The sequence below is a fragment of the Mytilus trossulus genome, chromosome 10 (genome assembly GCF_036588685.1).
Source record: "Mytilus trossulus isolate FHL-02 chromosome 10, PNRI_Mtr1.1.1.hap1, whole genome shotgun sequence".
Lineage (NCBI taxonomy): Eukaryota > Metazoa > Mollusca > Bivalvia > Mytilida > Mytilidae > Mytilus > Mytilus trossulus.
This window is the reverse complement of record NC_086382.1, coordinates 44,576,086-44,587,384: the sequence shown is the minus strand read 5'-3', so window position 1 is coordinate 44,587,384 and position 11,299 is coordinate 44,576,086. Positions and strand designations below refer to the sequence as shown.

Below are 11,299 nucleotides of genomic sequence, written 5' to 3'. Positions count from 1 at the left end.
TAAAGGACTTTCTGTTTTGATTTTTCATTAGAATTTCGGTGTTTTTGCTATTTTACTTGTTTTTGTAAACAGTTCATCTTTATATAATGACCATATCAATGATCATGCATGTTTGGTCACAATGACTTCTCCCTTCATCACTTTTAAACAGCGATGTATTCATAAATAATAATGATCAAATACAAACAATTAACTAAATGACAAAACCATTACTTTACAGAATCTTTAGAATGATAAGAATGATCGTCTTTAGTGTGTGTACTCTGGTGTGTGTTTCGTATGTGTTGGCGTCTTCTTCGTGTATTTCCCTTTCGGCACTAAAAGAGTATGAAACTGCAAGAGAACCGTTACAGAATATAGAAAAATTCCTTGGAAAATGCTATGGACCATACTCAACGAAAGAACCAATCGTAACAATTCGGCGCTCTATCGAACAGTTGGAGAAACAGTTTAAAGAAGTGAATAAAATATTCTACGGTAAGTTTAACAAATGTGTTTACAATAAGTCAGTTATATTTTTCCCTTTGTAGGATGATAATATGTTTCGAATATAAAAATGGCTTAAAAAAGCAAGGAATATAATGAAAGTGATCAGCATGTTTTCAAGCATTTTGCTCTTATACTACTTGTTTTCGAACAATACAATTGAGAAGTGAAATGGAAAATGTGTCAAAGAGACAACAACCCGACCATAGAGCAGACAACAGCCGAAGGCCACTAATGGGTCTTCAACGTAGCGCAAAACTCCTGCACAAATGAATGAATGTAGTTATGAAGATACATATACTTGAACAAGCAGTTATAAACTTAAATATTACAGCTCAATGGCATTAAGGATAATACAAAAATTCCCAAAAGTGAATATTACTAGTAACTTACTCCGAGCACCAAGATACCGATACAGGTATTAGACATCAGTATTTTAGTATATCCCTTTCCTCAATATCTCCTGGACCTCCTACTATTGCACTAGGGAATGGTTTTACTTTTCATGGACGCTACAGTGAATTAAGATTTAATGATGTGTAACCTCGACGGACTCAATTTCAAACAAGCTATGTTACATTTGTAAATGAACGTATCTTATTTTAGTTAATTATCAAAACGTCGAATTCCGATGAACCAGTAGACTGCATAAACATACAATTATTACTATTCAATAAGATGCAATTAACTTATGGTCAGATAAAACATTCTATCCACTATTTTGCCGGTGTAGGACTTCATAATCGTGACATCTTGAAAATGGTTTATTTCTATTCTTATAATGAAATGAAACATAACATCCAATATTCTAAAAAAAAAAATCAACTTATTTGTAAATGATTTTCAAAATATTCATATTTTCAGAAAGAAAATGGTCAGATGAACAAAAACATAATGGACATTGCTATATTTTCTCTAAAGATTTGTTAATGTGGCAAGGGGCCAAGGTTTGTAAAAATATATCAAACTTTTAAGGGTTGATCCTAGTTTATTGAGGTATATCAAAGTATTTTTGTCCACATCTGTGTTTTCCAGTGTTTCCATACTCGATACATGCAAAAGAACGGAGCACTTATTTTTTGCTGACCTTTAGATTAATTCAAAATCATATGCATTTGTATATTCATCATCATTTTATGAACGTTCGTACTTGAGTATGTAATTTCAAAAGCATGCAGGTAATATAGGTTACTTTAACATATATATTATGCTATACCGAAATAGACAACATTTATTTAGGCTAAAATATATATATACAACTCGTTTATACATCAGCCAAACAATGTATGATCTGTAAATTTGCTTTCGCAATTTGTTTTTGTTCTTTCCTGGCAGGGATTCGAACTCAGGCTACTGAGATATCGTGACACCAAATCGCCTGCACTCTATCCGACGCGCTAAACCACTCGATCACCTTCACAATGATAAAGCTTTCGGTTAACGGGTGTTACCTTTCCTCGTCAGTTTTAATCTAGCGTCGTATACAGTCATGATATATAAGGCATGAAGATGGTATTGTTACAGATAAGTTGAATTATCTTTTGTAAAGGAACCTACAAATAAATGCAAGATACAGTCACAGAAATAATTATATCTATAAGTAACACGTCTGAATCAGTGACAACTCTACGATAGATTCGTCCATCGTCCATCGGAATTATATATAATATTTATTTGTAATTCAACCTTTATTTCAATATTCAACTGTATTAGATATTTATAATCCATTTGCAGAAGAAAAAAATGATGCTTTTGATATTGATGATGCAATTAATCATATCGTCATTCTACACCTTTAAGATCAGTTTAACGCTTTGAATCATTAGAATGATTTTTGGGAATTTCAATGGGCTCTTAATATCAAGTATCAAGAAAATGTACTGTTGAAATCTATATCAATAACAAATATATAACTATATATTTTACAGAAAAGATGTCAGGAAATATGTGGTTATTTAGTTAAAATCGACAATGCAAAGGAAAACACGTGGGTGATGAAGCGTGCCGCGAAAAAAAGTATGTAATTACCAGTTTCTAAAACACCAAGATGTTTTTTTAAGTCTATGACAGAAACTACTCAATGACTGTTAATGACAGAGATAGAAGAAAAAATGATAATTGATAGGCATTTTAATTTGGCTAGCTACAGTATACATTTGTATATGAAAGTAAAAACAAACCAACACAAAATATGCCACTAAACTCTAAAGCTCATTTCAATTCTTTTGTACTCTTGTCTTCATATTTATTCAATGTATTATATGTACTTTCGTGCCAATTCATTTAAAGTACTAATTGCAATAATAATAATTCTGTTCACTATCAGTAGAGTAAAAGAACAGATTTTATCAAAAGAACACATTCTAGCATCATAATCATAAAAAAAAAGCAAACTAGCTTTACGTGTTGTCCACTTGTGCAAAATAGAAACACCTATAAACACGAAAGACAAAAGTATATTATTGTATGTATATGAGCATCAGTGTGAACAGGCACAAACAAAAACCTCAAAAGTGTTCCCAAACCCCAGTCGTACCTTTACCTAAGTCATATGAAAAAGATGACACCATTACTCACAACTAAATGCTTAGGCAGCAACCATTTGATTTTCTGGAGGGGGGGGGGGACTATGGTTTTTTTTTCTGTTCAAACTTTTTTTTTTGCCTTCGGCGAAGAACAATCTATTTTTTTAGTGACAAACCGAAAACATTTTTTTCTTTCAATGTTAGCATTACATATAGTGGCAGCTGAGGGTGAAACAAACAAATTTTTTTCTCAGGGTCCAAAACAAATTATTTTTTTCACCAACACCTGGAAACAAACTTTTTTTCCAAAAAAAACCATAGCCCCTACCCCCCAGAAAATCAAATGGTTGCTGCCTTAGCATATTACTTTTGAAACCCGCTGAAACATATTATTCTACTAACACAATCACTATCACTTATGTATAATAATATTTACTTGATAAATAGTATTTTGTTGAAGGCTTCATTATTATTGTTGGCTTTTAGTGGAATGAAAAATTAAATGCAGTATAGGTTTTCCTTTGAATAACTAATTTCTCCTGTAAATTTATTACTGATGTTTTGATGAACAGTTCACCTTTGTTGACTAATTGTTTAACAGTCGATTTTAATTAATAGTAAAGTCCTATGCGTACTACCTTAAATAAAATACATGATATAATTATAAGGTTTCTATATACACACTATTCTATCTTAAGCTGGTAATTTCTGGACTGGTTTATATGCAGAAGACCCATATAAGTGGACCTGGGCTCATGAAAAAAAGAATGCAGAATACATCCAGTTTAGAACAGGATGGCCTAAGAAGTCTAGTAAGTGCAATATAACACAAAATGTCCTTAATTTAACATTGGATATTTAAATTTATTTTCATATATTGAAAACTTTACCAATTCTGGGATAATTAAAAACAAGAGTCAATTTTGGGGCCTTCTATAGCTGACTATGCGGTATGGGCTTCAGGGTTTCAGGATACTGGTCTGTAAAAAAGGCACACACAATTCAATCATATAAAAAATTGGTGTTGAGATTCCTTGCCAAATAGAAACTCTGAAGATTCATTTTAAAATTTAAGGTATATTTAAAGTTAGCGAAAATCCAAATAACTGTCCATTCCTTGAAAATACTCAAGTAATGGACATCGTTCCGGTAGGCCTGCGTGTCATAATGGCCCGGAAATGGACAGTTATATGGACTTAATCTATATCAGAAAACATTTGATCAAATACAAGGATTCTAATGGTTTCAGTCCTACATGACAATCCATGATAAAAAACATTTTTTTTAATTAAAGTTGAAAATAAAATATTTGTTTCAAACAACAACAACCCATGCCCTGGTTATTCTTGCAACTTCAATAAGCAGGTTATAGCGTTATGTACATACTTTAAGAACAATAATTTGTTAGATCTAATTAATATAAAACGATTATTTTAATACAGTAATGACTTTCTTTGCTTGAAATCGTATCATTTTACAAAGAATTCTTTGTTTTGCAATGAAATGTAGGATTTGTTTTCATATAATACTGCGACTGAAATACATATACTGCCCGTCGGTCGAGTTTCTTCTGCTTGATGAACTTATAACTTACACACATAAAATGTAAATTGAGGTAGGAAGAAAAAGTGTAATAATTTTTGGGTTAACATCTCAAAGGTCAATGTTACTGTTACAAAAGAATTAAAAAAGATGGGAAAAAAATGTTTCCAGATGATGCCTGGCTTGAATTAATCATTTACATTTGTATATGAAGATACCGTAATCAATTTGTTTAAATGTCCAGTTGTACAATTTTGAAATTATTCAAAATAAAGGAGTACGTGTATCTCCTATGATTCCATATTCTGTTTGGTTTCAGTTTGGATTCTTATTTGTTTTCCCAGCTCTTGAGCTCAACTGAAGAGACATTGACCGTCGAACTGTGCATCTAGTGTAGTAAAATTGGTAACGTCAATGTTATTATACAAATTGAATATATAGGATAGGGGAAGTAGTCGATTGATTTTTGAATCACCAAGTCAAAGGTCAATGCCACTGTTTCTAAAACTAAACGGTTTTTAATTACATTGTATGTAGGGAATGGAAAGTGTTGGAAACTATTTTGGTTTCTATCAATTGATTGATTGATTGATTGGTGTTACGCTATAGTGCTGATTTACGGTCAGATTAAATAGTGGAGGAAGCTGGAGCTGCCGGAGTGAACGTTCTGAAGAAAAACTGATAATACTAGTCGATTAAGATTGGAGTCGATTACACATGCCACGTGCGTGATTTTAACTCTTGCTGGTAATCAGTACTTTAACTATGTAGACCACTCGGCCACCGAGACCCCCCTATGTGGCTTCTAGATACCGACTTTTATATACTGGACCATATAGTCTTTTTCAGGCATTTTTTTTTAATTACCTCAAGTTATGAATTGTACCAACTTTATGTAGGTGAAAAAATAGTAATTTGCAATTATAGTACATGTCTTATTGTCTATTCCACCAAATAACTATTTTGGGCACTTGCCAAAAAAAATGGTTTTCTGTCAATAAATGAGCAGTTGTAAGAGGATAACTTGTCAGTTTCAGGGAACTATTTTTTAACATACAACCACTAACGACATCATTGTTGAGGTCGTATAACATCATTCAAAATAGTTTGCGAAAGATGCCAATGAGACATTTGAATTCTTAAGTCGAAAATAAACTGACAACGGCATGGCTAAAAAAGACCAAAAACCATAACAACAGACAAACAACAGTACATAAAACACTGCATAGAAAACTAAAGACTGAGTCACACGAACCCTACACTAAACTCTAGGTGATCGCATGTGCTCTGGGAGGGTAAGTACAGAATTTTATTGATGACAAATGGAAAATATCAGTTCTCATCTGTGAAACAAATATTCGATAACGGTCAACCAACTCGTGATGCCGTCCGTAAAATTTATGTAGGATTTATTTCAACTTTACCACTTAGAATTCTTCAGCTAATAGCTTCCTTATGAGCAGTAACCCTCTATATATATATACAAAACAGGGTTCAGTAACACAATATTAGGCCAAAAAATATACAGCAACACGTACAAATCTTTGTAGATAATAGTCCTAAATGTGTCGGCCTCTGGGGTCATGAAGACGGTTGGAGAAACCAAAACTGCAAACAACCACAGAAGTATATTTGTGAAACCGATAAATGTAAGTGCAACATTTACCTTTCTTATATTTGATCCAGTTATTGATCACACATTGGTTGACCAATCCGATATGTTGGTGTTTCAATTCACAGTGACATTTTTTCGTTGTCGTAGTTCTTTAAATAAAAGTGCAGAAATATAATATTCCCTTGTTTCGCATGGCAGATGATGCATGCGTAGCAGGAGAGGCTTCCCTGTCGACAAACTCTGTTCTGCTCCTTTTGGTCGATTTTCGAGATTTGAATATTGGTAAAGTATTGTTGCCTAAATTTATGGCACACCAATTTTTCTAAAAAACGTTGAAAGACGATTCGTCGTTTGTGAATTCGCTAGCGTCTTGAATTTTTTATATACAAAACTTTCATGGACTGTATATAAAAAAAGAAGATGTGGTTTGATTGACAATGCAACAACTCTCCACAAGAGACAAAATAACACTGAAATTAACAACTATAGGTCACCGTACATGCCGTACGGCCTTCAACTAGTCAGCTGTAGAAGGCCCCGAAATGACAATGTAAAACAATTCAAACGAAAAAATTACTAGCCAAATTTATTTTAAAAAAAATGAACGAAAAACAAGTATGTAACACATAAACAAACAACAACAACTGAAAAACAGGCTCCTGACTTGGGAAATGCACATACATACTGAATATGGCGGGGTTACACATGTAAGCGCGATCCCAAAATATAAAAAAATGTTTTCGATGAACAACCAATTGAGGTTATTATTATGTCATAATTAAACGTCAATGATTTATCTTCACTACATGCATCTTTTAAATTGGACTCTTAATATTGTACTTACATATCAAATTATTAAAAATAGTATGATATAATATTACGTTTTAATCCATCTCAATCCCTGGACTTACATGTATATGAATATTAATGTAACTGTTGGTCTTTCACTTTAGATAATCTCATGAATGTTTTGTATTATGTGTTTGGTCCCGAACGTCACTAAACAGATTTTGTTAATTGAAATACGCATCTCGTGAAGCAAAATAAGAACCGTTAAATTTTGCAAAAATAAGTGATTACGTTTGTTTTTTATTTTTACCTTTCATCTTTGAATATCTAAATTTATATTTCCTGGGTTTTTTAAAATAAATATTCGGTCTTTATGAATGATTATTGATTTTGATATTCGATCGGTTAGATTAATCTCACGGAATTATGAGTCTTGAGCGTTTAAATTTTCATAAATCTGAATTTTTCCCGCTTTTTGTTTTGATATATGTTATCATCCTATGACAAGACAAATACTAAGATCGAAATTTTTCTTGTTTGGTCAATATTACATAACATTACATTGAGGTGAAAAAAGAAAGAAATTCAATGATTGGTGATCGTTTTGTGTATAACGGATATACTGAAAAGTATTTATGGTATACGGAAATTGAACTTGAAAGTAGAGAAAGTAAAGGAAACAGATGTTCACTATGTAAAAAGTTAGATTAGTGGAAAAACCATTTTGACATATTTCTTATTTTTTACAGGTGTGTAAAAGAACACGAAGAAAGAAATATTCAAGTGAAAATGAAATAAAGTTAGATCATCATCGAACTAGTTTTTTTTTACATGTACAGACCAAACTAACAAAAGCGATTGCTTTACAAAAAAAACCCGTCCAAATTGCCAAAAAAGATCTACCGATGAATACGACCAGTTTATGAAATATATTATCAATCATTAAAGATACCAGTCGTATAATGACACATCTTATCAAAAGCCAATACTTAAAGCGAAGTAAACTATGTATGGAAATACATTTAACTGTGTTGGCATATTTTGTTTGCATCATTTTGCATGCACTGTATTATTGTACACAACTGCGAAGTGTTTCTGGTTTTATATCTATAATGGTTCAGCATACCGCTGTGATGACCAAACAAACATGAAAAAACACTTTAATCAATAATACCACATCCTTTTTTTTTCTCAAAAAGTCAATACAATTGAACACTAACAATGTCCGATGAAAACTGGTGTGGTCATGCAATCCATTCACAGTATATAAAAACAATAGAAAAATTGAAACATAGCAATCCTGTTATTGTCTGTGATCACTGTAAAGACAATTCGTTGTGTCACTTTTAAAAAAAATTATGCACATACCGTTTTTCAATTGTGAATTCTGCAACTTAAAAGCATTGTGTTAGTGAGAAAAGTAATAAGGTAAAAAATGAAATCAACACTTTTTCATGCAATTCTATTTTGATAATTCAATTGTGAATTCACAATCAAATTTAAATTTGTAATAACTTTCAGTGGGAACAACTGCGGAGAGAGAGAGACGTGCTTTTGTGATATAGGTTAGAGTAGGGAGCTCGTTGATACAAAGTATAGTACATTAAAACCAAACGGTCAATATCTTAGGCAAAAACTACCTTCAACGTTATGAATATATTGCTGTCCCTAAGGCATGTCACAACATTGTTTCATATGGCAATATAAGATCTTTGGTTTCTCTCTCGATATGCGATATACATTTTGTACAAAACCATTTATTTGATACATATTGCATTTACCGGAATCCTTTGTTCTTCTTCTTTCATATAGAAAAAAATGAAGATGTAATATATCAATGCCAATAAGTCAAATCTCCACCAGAGACCAAATGTCGTAGAAGCTAACAACAAGCAAAATACATTTCACATAGTTGTTATAAAAGACCCAGAAATTAGAAAAATAAAACTATTATAATTGAACTTACTTCTAGGCCTGTTTATGAATAATCCAACAAAAGAAAATAAATAAGATATAAAGCAACATGCCTTGTCACCAAGAATCAGCATTTTATGATGGGTGCATTCAGCAGATAATAGCTTACTCTTTCGTTGAACATACATGTGAAATTGAGCTGGGATATATTTGCATCATGTTGCATTTTTATATGAAATTTCTAATGTTTGCACTGTTGCTGTCAGTCATTGTCAGTACAAAAAACTAAATTCCTTTTTTTTTATTTTTTTTATTTTTTTTTAAGGGAGTTTGCTTCTCAGTTTCAAAGTAATTAACTTTTCAAAACACTAGTTCATATAGATAGGGAATTAATAAAGGAATCCAAAGAGCAAAAACAATATATAGGTCACCGTGCTTGTTTTTTGAAAGAGGGGCGAGCGATACCAGAAGGACAGTCATACTCATAGATCGAAAATAAACTTACAATGCCATGGCAAAAAAAGACAAACAGATAAATAATAGTACACAATACACAACATAGAAAACTAAAGACACGAACTCCACCAAAACTGGGGTGATATCAGGTGCTCCAGAAGGATAAGAAAATCCGGCTCTACAAGTCGAGTGCTAGTGCAAGTGAAGTGAGCGGTATAATTTCTATTTTAAATTTCGCAATTTAGAAGTTTTACAACTTAAGTACATGTTATATCTGTGTTACTATATATAAAATGGAGAGGCAACATATGCCCGTGTGCATATAACTTGATTGTTTGTACCATATTAGACTTTCTTGTCTCAATGTGGCTAGTTTATTTTTGTTACTTTTTCAAGTATGCTTTGTAAATGTGAATTTTCATTCTAATCCATTTTTGTATTGAGATGCAGTTTAACTAGAGGATTTATGGCCTATAAAGATTTGCTTGACATCCAGTTTGGAACTACTTATACATATTTTTGTATTAAAGTTGTAAGGGAAGTATTTATATGTTTTGCTTTGTACTAAAACAAGGAGATTTCATAGCTTGACTGTCATGTAGATCCTAACGTATTAAAATATTCTCTTACAAATCACATGCATTGTTTTGAGTGAACAAAATGCATTTTCGTTTTGCCTCTAAAATCTGACATACTATATAGAAAGATGTGGCATGAGTGCCAATAAGACAACTCTCTATCTAAGTCACAATTTGTAAAAATAAACCATGATAGGGCAAATAACGGACTTTAACACACATCCTTGGCTCACACCGAACAGCTAGCTATACAAAGCCCCCCCAAAAATACTAGTGTAAACCCATTTAAACAGGAAAACTAACAGTCTAATCTATGTAAAAAACGAGAAACGAGAAATTCTTATGAACCATATCAACAAATGATAAACAAACAATACATTTAAAATTCGTCTGCTTAACTAGAACTGGTTGAACGAATTACACTCATAATTATGAGCATGCTAATTAATAACTGTTCCATGACCTTGATCTCATTGGAATTCTTTAAATTCCCTCTTACGAAAGAAAACCTCAGCTTGCATGCCAAAATACTATAAAGAGGATCTGAAGTTGCATCAAAAACAAATACTTCTGGCATTTTTTTAAAACGTTCATTGGAATTTACAATTAATTTCATCCACAATAGATAGGTCTTTGCCTGTTAAAAAATAACGGGGATGACAATGGTTTTAAAAAATAGATATGTTTGTTTTCATCTAACGAATGATTTTTAATTTTTGCATCCTAACGCAGGTCTTCAACGGTAAAATGACAGCATTTTGGGTGACTGTTTTTAATAACATTCGGGGGAAGGGGACAATATTGTAGTTTAGATCGCCATCTTTGAAACAGATATTTCAGTAAACCAAATGGCGTCTTCAAAATATCAAAGAAACGACATTGGAACTCTTGGTTTAATATCATCCTTGTGAGTAGCAACAATATATCACGAAAATTCTGATAGGAAACAAACGCACTGGAATATCGTATGAATTTGCAGGTATTATTATACGAATACAGGTAGTGCTTGAATATTGCTTGATAGAAGTGGAAATTTACAATAGGGAAGCTAAAATCACCCCTCTAGTCGTCAAGTTTTGTTTTCAACCGACCCCTATTGTCGTTTTCTAGATTTTAATAACGGCAACAATAGTATACTGCTATTCAACAGACTTAAATCGATTTAGTGCAAACAAGCACAAATGACTCCAATGAGATTGCCGATTGTTTGTTGAAAAACACGTTCTCCATAAGTAACAAATATGTTGTCAAACAAGAAATCAAGCATGTAGTTAGTATCAGTTCCTGAAAATTTTCAGTTTGAATTTTTTTTTACAAAGTATAATTTATCCCTCCCTAAGACAAGTCTTGACAACCGATGAGAAAGTTTCCAGTATCTAAGGGGAAAGTGTAAA

The 11,299-nt window shown here is 32.2% G+C and overlaps 1 protein-coding gene across 1 annotated transcript; it reads left to right on the top strand.

Moving 5' to 3' along the window:
• Positions 1-226: 226 nt before the first annotated feature.
• LOC134687933 (uncharacterized) lies at positions 227-7,714 on the top strand. Its single transcript, XM_063548394.1, has 5 exons — positions 227-477; positions 1,351-1,433; positions 2,415-2,502; positions 3,710-3,823; positions 7,707-7,714. The coding sequence occupies exons 1-5, from the start codon at positions 231-233 to the stop codon at positions 7,712-7,714; spliced, it is 540 nt and encodes a 179-aa protein (XP_063404464.1). The 5' UTR covers positions 227-230.
• Positions 7,715-11,299: the final 3,585 nt, after the last annotated feature.